This window comes from Podarcis melisellensis (genome assembly GCF_964234715.1).
Source record: "Podarcis melisellensis genome assembly, chromosome: Z".
NCBI classification, from domain to species: domain Eukaryota; kingdom Metazoa; phylum Chordata; class Lepidosauria; order Squamata; family Lacertidae; genus Podarcis; species Podarcis melisellensis.
This window is the reverse complement of record NC_138547.1, coordinates 32,697,153-32,710,383: the sequence shown is the minus strand read 5'-3', so window position 1 is coordinate 32,710,383 and position 13,231 is coordinate 32,697,153. Positions and strand designations below refer to the sequence as shown.

General features: G+C 44.3%; 1 protein-coding gene across 6 annotated transcripts in view; it reads left to right on the top strand.

Annotated features, from left to right (window-relative positions):
- The window catches only part of DRP2 (dystrophin related protein 2), a 52,564-nt gene that overhangs the window by 10,807 nt on the left and 28,526 nt on the right, over window positions 1-13,231 (top strand). For all 6 annotated transcript variants that reach the window (XM_081896861.1, XM_081896860.1, XM_081896857.1 and 3 more), the window contains 2 exons: window positions 11,249-11,382; window positions 12,058-12,214. In XM_081896861.1, the coding sequence (XP_081752987.1) occupies window positions 11,324-11,382; window positions 12,058-12,214 (216 nt within the window). In that variant the 5' untranslated portion in view covers window positions 11,249-11,323. The remainder of the gene's footprint in view (window positions 1-11,248; window positions 11,383-12,057; window positions 12,215-13,231) is intronic.

Sequence of the window (13,231 nt, the reverse complement as noted above, 5' to 3'; positions counted from 1 at the left end):
TAACCTACTTTAGCACTGTGAGAATCGGCGCATGAAAAGGCACCATCTTCCCAGTGTGAAGGCATCGTGAGATGCAGCAGCTGTGGCATGAATGATTTATAATGCTCATCTTTTTAAGTTTCCTTTGCACTGTTTTTTTTGGGGGGGGTGCATGGGCTCCTGCTGCACTTGTAGTGTGCTCCCTAGCACAGGTGCGTAATTTAGCACTCTTTCAGAATTGATGCTTCCCAGAAACTTTAACTGGGTATTGCAGATTTGCAAAGTTTTCCAGTTGAAACGAGATTCTGTTTAGCACAGCTCTTTTTTTTTTAAGAAGAGCAATCAAAATATTAAAGGGTTTCTTCAGTAAAACCTTTTAAGACTCAAAATATTAAGAATTAGTTTGCCAGATGCGATGCTTAACACTTGAATTTCTTCCATATAATTCCTAAGCCATCCTGTGGATTTATTAAAACAAGGGGACACTGTAATTATGCAGGGATTTTTACAAGCAAATCTGTGTTAAAAGAGATTTTCCTGGGGAATTCACCCAGCCGCACACCAGGGTTTTTTTTCCGTTTCTGCTCTAACAGACCATGGAATATTGCTGCTGAGTAGTCTTTGCACTCCCCAACAACAATGCTCCCTTAGGGTGCCCTTCTGCTGAGAGCATTATGATGCTTGAGTATGCTACTCCTGGAGCCCTTGGGGTTGATGCCTTCTAATGGAAGTCAGTAAATGCTACATCGCTTTGGAGGACTAATGGCTAATTAGTCAGAGAGAGAAACTATGGCCAGCACAAATAAAGTCACAGTGGTGTTTTCTTTAGTGAAAATGTCAGCAGCGGGTTGCAAAAAGTGGAAAATTGTGTGTGTGTGTGTGTGTGTGTGTGTGTGTGTGTGTGTGTGTTGGTTGTTGGATGCCAAGATCCATCTAGACCAGGGCTGGAGATCCTGTAACCGTCAGAATGTTGTTGGACTCCCAGCTTCCATCATCCCTGACCATTGGCAAAGCTGGCTGGACCTGACTGGACTTGGTAGCCTCACAGCTCCCTGCTTCCAGCAAAACTTGGCCAAGTGCCACTGGGAAGCTCACAAGCAGCTCTTGATGGGGTGAAAAAAACCATGTCCCTGAAATCCACGTCTCCATTATCTATCTTTAAGGTATGCAGTCTATATACTTGGAGGCTCCATTTTGTTATGGAAATGAAGAAGAGCAAGGCCAAGGGGTCCTTGTTTTCTTCCACAGTCCACGGTGGCCAGCCCACCAGCCAGATGTTTTGTTGAGGCCCATCATCAGAATATGAAGGCAACAGCCTGCCCCTATATGGGCTGAACCCTAACCTTCCCCTTGACATCCTAGTTTTCTATGTGCAGGGAAGTGACATATCTAGGTGGTAGAGCACTTTTGCATTACATGCAGAAGGTCTTAGGTCCACTGTCTGGCACAGATGTTTCGGACTACAGCTTCTATCGTCCCCCAGCCAGCACAGTGTGCTTGAGCCTGTTGTTTCCCTGGATGGAGTGTTATGTATGTGTGTTTATAGAAACTTCTGATTTTTGCACGGCTGGGAATATATAACCTGGTGCACATAGATAAGAGTTTCAGTACTCTGCCCACTTTCGCCTCTGGAATCTTCCCCACTAGGGCATGTGACCCTCGGGCTGAAAATGGTTCCCACCTCTGGTGTTAACTAATCAGGGGGAAGTACACCAACAATAGGAAAGAGGTAGGACCACTAAGATGCAATTCTAATTTAAATAAGTCAGTCTCAAAGCATGTGGGTTTCTCCATCAAGGAAATTTGTTCCGCAGCAGTGAGCTTAACAGATAATGTCACCTGCAATCCAGTTCACCATTTTCTGGGGAGTAACGCAGTGGGACTTCTATCTAAGTACAGTGGTACAGTGGTACTACATGTGCTTCAGGTTACAGACTCCGCTAACCCAGAAATAGTACCTCGGGTTAAGAACTTTGCTTCAGGATGAGAACAGAAATCGTGCTCCGGCGGCACGGCAGCAGTGGGAGGCCCCATTAGCTAAAGTGGTGCTTCAGGTTAAGAACAATTTCAGGTTTAGAACGGACCTCCGGAACGAATTAAAGTACTTAACCCGAGGTACCACTGTAAACATTATTCCACAGTGAGACCTGTACACACCTTCCTGAGAGTAAACTCTGTTGGACTTGGTGGGACTTTCTTGTGAGTTTGCTTTGAACTTTATATGCAAAGTTTATTGGCTTATAATAAAAGCTCAAAGAAGGAAAAAGATAACCTATTAGCAACACATGTCAATTCACAATACCATTTTGCAAAACCAGGCATAAGGGCTTGCATGCATAAGACAGTTCCTCTGCAGGTGGTATATTGGAGGGAGGTAGTAGCAATAGTAGCAGCAGCAGCAACAGTAGAAGTATTACTGTTCTACTATACATTTGGAAAATTGTTTGTCCGGTATGCATTTGGACACCTCTTAAGATAACACATTCAAATTTTGCAAGACGGTTCCTGAGACCAAGTAGCAGGTTTTCATCTATGTTTGGATGCAACTGAATTTCCATACTGCACCTCATGTTTGGTTTCTTAGAATTCCCAATAGCAACAGATCTGAGGCTTCTAGTTATTTAATAAATCTAGTCAATTGATGTCTGTATCCTGCCTATCCTCCAAGGAACTTGGGTGGTGAATGTATGTTTTCTCCTTTTCATCCTAATGACAAATATGCAAGGTAGGTTAAAGTTGATAAATAGAGACTGGACCAAGGTCACCCTACTGTGTGGCTGAGGAGGGATTTGAAACCAGCTCTCCAGATGTTCCAAGCCATGGTGGGAAGGCTTGTGGTGTTGATTCAGTGGCATAAGAGGCAAACATCATGACAAGACATTGGAGGAGGGTATGATGCAGACTTGAGGAGAGGGACTGGAACCATGGAGAAGAATAGGGATGGGCAAATCTGGCCATTTTGTTTTTTTCTCAATTCTTCATTTTTCCAGTCTTTAGCTCCCCACATTTCTACATCAGCATTACTTTTTTTTTTAAGTCCCTTTCAACCTAAGAATACACACATTTCTGTTTGCACTTGTGCCTTCAGACACATTTTTCATGTTATTTTCTCTTACTTCTTTTGTACACATAACTTGGCTTGCAGAACTGTATCACAAAGTTTGGAGAAATGCAGATTTCAAAGGATGGCTGCATTCCAGTCCACTTATCATTATTATCATTACATTTATATTCCTCCCAGAGGGCAGTATTGTTTCAGATAGTGCAATATTCCCATTTTAATGCGAACAGAAATGAATCTCTCCTCCCTCCCTTGCTGGCATCATGAGCAGATGGAAAGATGCTGTAGGGCTTGCATCTCACCCTCGGGCCAGTGTTTCCCTAAGCCAGACCCAGTGATTCCTGGCCTTTAAGCTACGATAACTGCTCAGTACATCCCCTGATAAATGCTGCAGATAAATAGTTGGCCAAAATAGCCCACAGCAGACTGTGCATTTATTGGGCATTTGCTTTTTAAATGAGAAGCTAAGATAGCCAGGTTTCAAGGTTTGATATACAATTCCTGGATTATAGCCAGTGGTGTAGCATGGGTGGGCGGGCTGTGGTCTAAACCACTGAGCCTCTTGGGCTTGTCGATCAGAAGGTTGGTGGTTCAAATCCCTGTGATGGGGTAATAATAATAATTTATTATTTATACCCCGCCCATCTGGCTGGGCCTCCCCAGCCACTCTGGGCGGCTTCCATAGAAACCAAAAATACAGTAAAATATCACACGTTAAAAACTTGCCTGAACAGGGCTGCCTTAAGATGTCTTCTGAATGTCAGGTAGTTGTTTATCGCTTTGACATCTGCTGGAAGGGCGTTCCACGGGGCGGGCGCCACTACCGAGAAGGCCCTCTGCCTGGTTCCCTGTAGCTTTGCTTCTCGCAATGAGGGAACCGCCAGAAGGCCCTTGGCGCTGGACCTCAGCGTCTGGGCAGAATGATGGGGGTGGAGACGCTCCTTCAGGTATACTGGACCGAGGCCGTTTAGGGCTTTAAAGGTCAGCACCAACACTTTGAATTGTGCTCGCAAACATACAGGGAGCCAATGTAGGTCTTTCAAGACCGGTGTTATATGGTCAGGGGTGAACTCCTGTTGCTCTGTCCCAGCTCTTGCCAAACTAGCAGTTCGAAATCACGCCAGTGCAAGTAGACAAATAGGTATCGCTACGGTAGGAAGGTAAATGGTGTTTCCATGCGCTCTGGTTTCTGTCACAGTGTCCTGTTGCGCCAGAAGTGGTTTAGTTAGACTAGCCACATGATTTGGAAAGCTGTCTGTGGACAAACGCCGGCTCCCTCGGCCTGAAAGCAAGATGAGCACCACAACCCCATAGTTGCCTTTGACTTAACAGTCCAGGGGCCTTTTACCTTTTTTTTTTACCTTTTTGTGGGTGAGCCATAGGGGCAATTGCCTGGGCGCAAAATTCTTAGGGGCACAACATTCCAAAAAGAAAAAATAAGATAATTTTTTTTAAAAAAATAGTGCACCCTCCCAGTCACACAGAATATCTTCCAATGATCATGAAGGAAGGACTGAGGAGTGAATTTGAGTGATGGCCTGTTGCTAGGGTGCCCTCTGCATGAGCTTTAGAAAGATACCCGCTCCTGGACAGCAACAACAACCACAACCTCCCCCCATATACTGCTCACCACTGTGCTTGACACTCACGGGGTGCCACTGCTGCCACTTGGGTAGGTCACCGGGCTATTGCTGCTTTGTTCCAGCCTATCAGAGGGCGGTGCCAAGCATACTTTCCTTGCCCCGGGCTCTGGCAACCCATGCTACCCCACTGATTATAGCTTCCTTCTCAGGGACACTGAGGAGCCAGAAGTAAAGGGACAGTCTGCCCCCACCCCCGAACTCTTGCCACACTAAAATCTGTAATCTAATAAAGCTTATTATTTGGTTAAATTGCTAGGAGAGGCATGTATGTGCAGTCCTGTTGGGTTTGGCTTCATCTCCTTTGCCCATCAGGCTCTACCCCATACCTGTCCAATATGATGAGAGTCTGCCCCTGGAGCAATTACTGCAACCTTCTACCTCACTAGGCTAAGGTTACCAGATGTCCCTGTTTCCCAGGGACAGTCCCCAGATTTACAAATCAGTCCCCATACAAAATCCATTGAAGTTGAAAAGTGTCCCTGGATTCATTGAAAAAAATCTGGTAACCTTACACTAGGCACTACTGGACTCGATCCCTGTTCTAACAAAAGCTACCTCTGAGTTGCCAGTTTCTACTCTGTCTGTAAACTCAGGACATCTAACAATCCTAAGCAGAGCCCAAGAATTACCTTTCTGCTTTTATGTGAAGCTTTCCATACTCTTATTATGCTAATTACTTTGTGTTTATCAGTTTTTATTAATCTATGACTATGATCAGTTAATCATGTCACTCCAGCTGTACTGAATAACCAGGCTGCTGTGGTTATTCTGCATCAAGAGTAATGCATTATATACAAATTCAGAAACACTTCTGCCTTCAGAGTTGCTTTATATTTTTCAGGGCTGCGCCCAAGACTCCCAATTCATGGGATGAGTACTGGGAACCTATAATCCAAAATCATTACAAACAGCAGCCCCATCATCAATGGGGAGACCCTCGATTCTGTTGCTGCCTTAGTGTATTGATGATTGATGCGTCACTTTGTGTTTTGTTTTGTGTTTTCTTGGTGTGTGTTTTTTCTTCCTGATGTTAAGTTTGATGGTTTATATTTTAATGGTTGAGTCATTCTTGCTTTTATGTTTTTTAAGCCACCTTGAGCACCTCCGCAAGAGCTCAAGGACTGCAATTCTCATTGCACATGTCAGGAATTATCCAAGATGCTGCTCCATGCAATGTCACAGAGGATGCTGGTTGTTCTTTTAATTGCAGATTTATACTGATTTTTGCAAGGAAGGGCCATAACTCAGTAGCAGGGCATCTGCTTTGTATGCAGAAGGTCACAGGTTCAATCCCTGGCATGTACAGATGTAAGGCTGGAAGAGACACTCATCTGAAACCCTGGACAGTCACTGCCAGTCAGTTTGGACAATACTGAGCTACATGGATCAATGAGTCTGATTTGGCATAAGGCAATTTCCTATACTCCCAGGAGATCAAGGTGATATACTCTGTTCCCAAATAAAGCCCTTAATTCTTCCTCGCAACAACCCCTGTGAAGTGTGTTAAGCCAAGAGACATAGGTGACAACTTCCTGGGACCCTGGGTGCCCGAGTACCCCAAAAAATACCCATTTTGGTGCCAGGGCCATGCACGCTGGGTTTGAATGTGAGTCTCCCAGTCCTGACACTTGCTGACTCAAATCTCAGTTTGTGTGCAGCTTCATTGGCCCACCTTTAAGCACTTATTGACCCTGAGCAACTGTGTGTGTTGTTTGTGCAGGATTTTGTCCTGGACTTGATTTTACTACTGGAAATGTACATATTGTGTTGGCAGCACAATGTCTTTTACCTGGGAGGCCAGATTAGTGGCTTGATTCTACTTAGCTTTCCCACAGAGAAGGAAATTAATCTTAAGTGGTTTATGGGGTGAGGGGCAGAAAGGAAAATGCAATGGAGGAAAAAGATTGAACATCAAATTGATAACTGCAATCAAAATACTAATAGCAGTAGTACAAATCTAGGAAACTCAAACAGATGGCACCCACAGTTGTCGTTGTTTTAAATAGCAGATACATATATAGCATTAGCTATTTCCAGTCCTTAAATAGCCAAAACAGCATCACCCCATGTACAGAACATCAGCAGGTTTGGGTTTGTAAGTGCACAAAAAATATTTGGCAAATAAAATCCTAAGAGGGAGATCCGCCAAACATCCCAAGTCCAAGAAAAACTGAGAATGCTCAGTGGGCTTGGAAGGCTGACCATTAAGGGTGGGAATGAAAACTGGAGGGGGATAGGATTTTGTAGAGTGAATGGAACGCTGAACAAGGAACACTCTACACTGCAGCATTTTGTTGCAGAACTCACTCAGGTGTTACTATTTCTGATGTTCTGGCTTTCCATGTGGCTGTTTGTATAGCTAAAATAGTGTGTGCACATGCAGGCATAAATGCATCCATGCACACACAAACACACAGGCACACACACACGCACGCACACACAAACACAAACACACAACATCTCAGCAGGCTTAGACTTGGGGATCACCAAGTTTTACAGAAGTACAAAAAAATGGGAGGAATCCAAGAGTGGAACCTAAAAAACAGCTCAGTGAGAGTTTAGAGTGGTTACAGAATCCTAATGGGTTGTTTGGAATGAGGGGATGGATTGGAGTATCCTGAACAGGAGCAATTCACACTGCAACATTTCGTTGCTGCTTCTATGTGTCACACATTAAATGTTAACTGGTGACCATTTATAAAGAAGTAAAAAGGGACTCTGGCAGGTCTTCATCACCAAAGTCACCAACATCATTTGGATGCTCATGCAACCAGTAGCAGGTTGGATATGCATGATGACTATTAATTCACTGCTGTAAGTTTTATTTATTATAACACTTTTAGATTTTTGAATCATTGCAAAGAAAAACAACACCAATGTGTTGTTGTACCTGTACATCTCTGCTGTTCCAGTTTGCACTGGACACATATCAAAAGAAACAGAATGCTTTTATATGTGCTTGAGACCTTGGTCATACCATTTTGCTCAGTCATGAAATACATATTTTGGGTATCAAAAATAATCCATATGTCGGAAAGACATCTAGTTAAGAAAACATATTTTGGGGGTATTTTTAAGGAAACATATGAAGTCTTTTTATAGTTTCATTTGAAGAAGGATGGAAGAGTCATGCCACTTGTGGGAGTGATTCATTATTTTGTATTTGTTATTGCTATACAGAATCCTTGCTCTCTTAAAATAGAACAAGCGTATCTGTTCTCTTTTTAAATGTCAGAAGTATGCTCCATTTTCTCCTTTGCCTCAGTTTCAGATGCTTCAGTAGTCTTATTCATTTACTTACTTAGTTAAAAGCATTTCTAAAGCCCTCAGTATTTTTTAAAAAAATATCTAAGCAGTGTGCACTTTGTACAACAGGAAAACATCCACTGAAACAAAAATACAACCCTAATTAACAGGGAGCAGAGTCAACACCCCACAACCAGATCAGGATGAATGCTCAATAAAGACCAGGTATAAACTAACCTCCGCATAAGCTTCGTACAAGCAAATCAGGATGAAAACTGATTAAATGGGCTATCTGGAGGGGTCCTATGCAGTGCTTTTTATGGGGGTATGCGGGGGTATAAAGGTAAAGGGACCCCTGACCATTGGGTCCAGTTGTGGCCGACTCTGGGGTTGCGGCGCTCATCTCGCTTTACTGGCCGAGGGAGCCGGCGTACAGCTTCCGGGTCATGTGGCCAGCATGACTAAGCCACTTCTGGCGAACCAGAGCAGCGCACGGAAACACCATTTACCTTCCCACCGGAGCGGTACCTATTTATCTCCTTGCACTTTGACGTGCTTTTGAACTGCTAGGTTGGCAGAAGCAGGGAGTCATCATGGGGAGTTGAACTGCTGACCTTCTGATCGGCAAGTCCTAGGCTCTGTGGTTTAACCCACAGTGCCACCCGCGTCCCTCTATGTGGGGGTATGCATACCCCTAAACATTTTGTGAATCTAAGTTTGGCCTCATTGAGGAGCAGTATATCAATATGAGTAGGAAAATGAGAGTACCCCTAAACATTTTTTTAGAGAGAGAAAAAGCACTGGTCCTGTGTATTGATTAAAATGCCACCAAACAGAAAGCCAACTTCTGAGTTTTCTTAACTCTTCTTCAGGCTGGAAGTTAAACAAAATGGGGGGTGGGGGTGGGGAGAGGAAGGGAAAAGTCTGGCCATGATGTCTGAGCTCCAAAGTCCTGCACTATGTAAGTCTTTTAAGATGGCACAGGGCTAGACTCTTTTGTGGCTTTTATAATGTAATTGAGTGCAGTGTAACTACTACTACTACTGTTGTTGTTGTTGTTGTTGTTGTTTGGAAACAGGATTAGGACTCAGAGGAGTGAGTTTTCACCCTTGTCCCTGCCAGTTGAAATGCACCTGCCTGATGCCTCTTGTTCAGAATAAATGGAAAGCTCTCACTGATGACACTGGGAGATAGCACATGTTATGGGTCCCATTCCCATTGCCCAGTTCAGGTGTGGGGAACCTTTTTGACTCTATGGACCAGATCCTTATCTGGCTCCATCCCTGCATGTCAACAGGATCAGATGGGCATCACCAATCAGATTGGATATCAGATTGGATATCACCAGCCACATGATGCTATGATATCCTGCCTACCTGCCCAAATCCCTTATACTATACAGTGGTTCCCAAGCAGGCTTTGGCTCTCATTCCAATCAGCAGAAGCCTGCTTTCCCTTGCCCCAATACACAGTTAGGCGTACATTTTAATGCTCCTGATATGCTATTGTGTGAGGAGCCAGGTTGCCATGGTTCGTGGGCCAGATTTGAACCCCTGGCGGTTCAAGTTCAACCAGCAAACCAGAAGTTCCCCAACTTTGGCATAGTTGGTTGGAGGAGGGCATTTTACCATGGGAAGTTAAAAAGTGTAGGGAAAATTTTCTGTTAGATTGTGGGCTGTCATTGTACTGCTGATGTAGGGATGTTCTCTATCTGTGGTTGCTTAAATTCTTGCAAGGAATGTTGTATTGTGCAGAGCTTGGTCCAATCTAGTAAAGTATTTCTTGCATCCTAAATAAATTTGTATGCTTAGAATCACTTAAGCCCAATAGCTATGGCTTATGTATTAAGAGATCCAGGCTATGCTTTCCTGCCATGAAAAGACTATTGGTATACAGTGGTACCTTGGGTTACAATACGCTTCAGGTTACATACGCTTCAGGTTACAGACTCCACTAACCCAGAAATAGTACCTCAGGTTAAGAACTTTACCTCATGATGAGAACAGAAATCGTGCAGCAGCGGCGCAGCGGCAGCAGGAGGCCCCATCAGCTAAAGTGGTGCTTCAGGTTAAGAACAGACCTCCAGAACAAATTAAGTTCTTAACCTGAGGTACCACTCTGCCACCAAGATTCTAGTCCATTTTTTTTTTAAAGTTAGACCTCATAAGACAAGTCAAAAACCATCCTTGTGATGCAGGAGGCGGAACAGAGCAAAAGCAGGAGTTTGTTAGTGACCAGCCCAGCCAAGTTCTGCCCTCTAGTGGTTCCTTATGAGAAAGCCAGCTGTGATTTTATGGCACCACTCATGCCCAAGAGGGAGGTATCAGGAGGCTAGACAGGGAACTCCAGAGTTTACAGAAATACACACTCAGACAAAAATTTAAAAATTCCTTCCAGTAGCACCTTAGAGACCAACTAAGTTTGTTATTTGTATGAGCTTTTTGTGTGCATGCACACTTCTTCGGATACACTGAAACAGAAGTCACCAGACCCTTATATATAGTGAGAGGGTGGGGAGGGGTATTACTCAAAAGGGTGGTGGCAATGGGTGATTGGCAGATTTACCACACCTATCAGCCACTTCTTGGAAGTGTAGTTTGTTACAGGTATTGGGAGTTGTTAAGCAACCCCCTATTCCCCTCAGAAAGCTACATGTTCCTTGAAAAAAGGGGTGGATAGTTAAATTACTCTGGGCATTGTAGCTCTGTCAGGGGGATAGGTAGTCACCTAACAAACTCTCAGTACACTTAACAAACTACAGCTCCCAGGATTCTTTGGGGGAAGCTATGACTATTTAAGTTGTATCATAGTGATTGGATCTGGTGCATGTTTACTGTTAACATCTTCTCCTTCCCTAATATGTACTGATTGAAAAACCCCAACTATCGCTGATAAATAAGAATCAAACATCCATGAATACTCATGACAGCAAGTGCTGTCACACTATTTTTTTTTATTGTGAGCTTTTAAAAATTTCTTAATGAAATTGGTTAATGAAGCAAAAACAAAACAAAGATGATTCCCCCCCTTTTTTTCCCTCTTGTTTTTCATGATACTGTACATACAAAAGAAAAGCAGTTGAGTAACTAAAAATCAGGTGGTTAATAAACTAAAATGCCTTTTATAAAGCAGCACCCAGTATTAATCATAGATTTTTAGAACACCTTCTATGCATCCCTTCCCACACAATTGTTCCCCAACAAGGAAAGAAGAGGAGCAATAGGATAAAAATTTACTGCGCTCCCTTGTCATGTGGGTACCAAGTGCTTTTTCTCCTCATTTGATAATAGAGTTTCCTGCTTTCTGTGTTTATGCTCAGGTTAAAACACCCCAAGATGGTGCTGCACCAGCCTGTGTGAGCCAAAAGCCTCTGAATGGTGCCATTGGGCCACAGATGCCTCTTGAGATGAATCTCTGCTGGAATGAGATTAAAAAGAAATCGCACAGCCTTCGGTGAGATGCTGGGAGATGCGTGGCAAAGCGCCTTGTTTTCCTTTTGCTTACAGAAGCCAGTCTGACAGATACTGAAGCCAAAGTTGAAATCTCCATGGGTGAGAATAGACAGTGCAGGGATAGGAAACCGTTGTGGCTCTGGTCTGGACCTTGCGAACCAACTTTGGCAAGCAGATGGGGCATCCTACCTGTCAATCACACAATGTCGTTTTGATGTCACACAGCTAGTAGACAGGTTGTCCTGCCCACCTGTCAAAAATCTGTTGGACGCTTAGGAACTGCTGTGCAAAGGGTGTTGCTAGCCCTATGCTTGGTGCTTGCAAAATGCAGGTTTTTTTCTCCCTATCCCACATTAGCTGAAGGGGAGAGGAAGGAAGAAGCCTGCATTTTGCAAGCATTGGCTGTGTGAGGGAGAATTATCTCTCACAGCCAATGCGGGGCGGGGGGAGAAGTAGGAGGTCACGAAGCCATTTTTCTCAAGCCATAGTGATGTCCGTTGACATCACTTGTGACATCAGCCAATGGACAAGGGAAGGGTTTAATTCTGAGTATCCAAAACACATACTTGCAAGATGGTTTCATTTGTCACCCTCTCAGCATTCTGCTTCAAATACTTCGCTCCCCATCTCTGTGGTCTCATTGTTCTTTGCCTGCTTCCCACCTTCATTTCCTCAGGGCTCGCTTGGAAGCCTTCTCAGACCACAGCAGCAAGCTGCAGATTCCCTTGCAGGAGATCATAGACTGGCTCGGCCAAAAAGATGAGGAGCTCTCCGCCCAGCTGCCACTCCGTGGGGACGTCCTCTTGGTTCAGCAAGAGAAGGAGAGGCATGCGGTAAGTGTCCCAGAGGGCATAGCATGGCATTAGGGGGGGGGGGAGAGAATAAAGCTGCTAAAGGTTATTAGGCACAATGTCTGCAAACTACCTCTACCAGGATAAGAGGAAATAATATGCCTCTGAAGTGGGCATCCCATGAGCATCTGCTGGGCTGCAGGACTAGATGGGCCTTTGGTCTGATCCAGTGGGACTCTTATTATGCTGCTGGGCTACAGCCCATCATCCCAGACACACGGTAGCCATGCTGGCTGGGGCTGCTGCAGTGAGGGCCCTATACCTTAACAGGCCCTCAAGTCACCTTCTGCAAATTAAACCAACCTGCAAAAAAATCACCCTCCACAATCAGGTGCTCACCATGGAAAAGACCCTGTTTCCATGCACTATCCAACTAATTTTATTTGAAGGAGTGCTCTGTATTGAAGGGCTGTCTCCTCCAAGTCTAATTAAAAGATAGATAACCCCAAGAAGTGAGAGCAGGGGGCTTCAATTGCAAGGGCCTTGTCTGCTATGGTGAGGTGGACTTAAGTTCTCTTTTATAATATTCCTCTCTAAATATGCATCTGTACATGTAAATTATCGTATGTAGATCCATTTTGTCCTCTCTTTTTGGCAATGGTTAAGCAGACACCTTATCTGTGGCAGAGCTTTGGAAATACGTAAGTATAGCTGTCAACCTTCCCTTTTCTTGCGGGAATTTCCCTTATTCCATCGCCATTTCCCGCTGCTTCCTGCTGCTATCCCAGATTGTGAGATATCCCATAGACTGTCCCCGAGACAGGTGATGCTGCTGATCCCTTATTTTCGAGGCTGCTGATCCCTTATTTTCAAATCTGAAAGTTGACAGCTATGCACATAAGCTCCCCTGTCCTATGCCATGTGTCGGCTGAGTGTGCTGCAAGATTGGCAAGGCTGGGCATTTGCCAGGGCCCCCGAGACCAGCAGAGGGGGCCTCCCTCTCTGAACTACGCTACCATTGCCACTTTGCACAGAGTGCCAAAAAAATCCAAGGCAGCC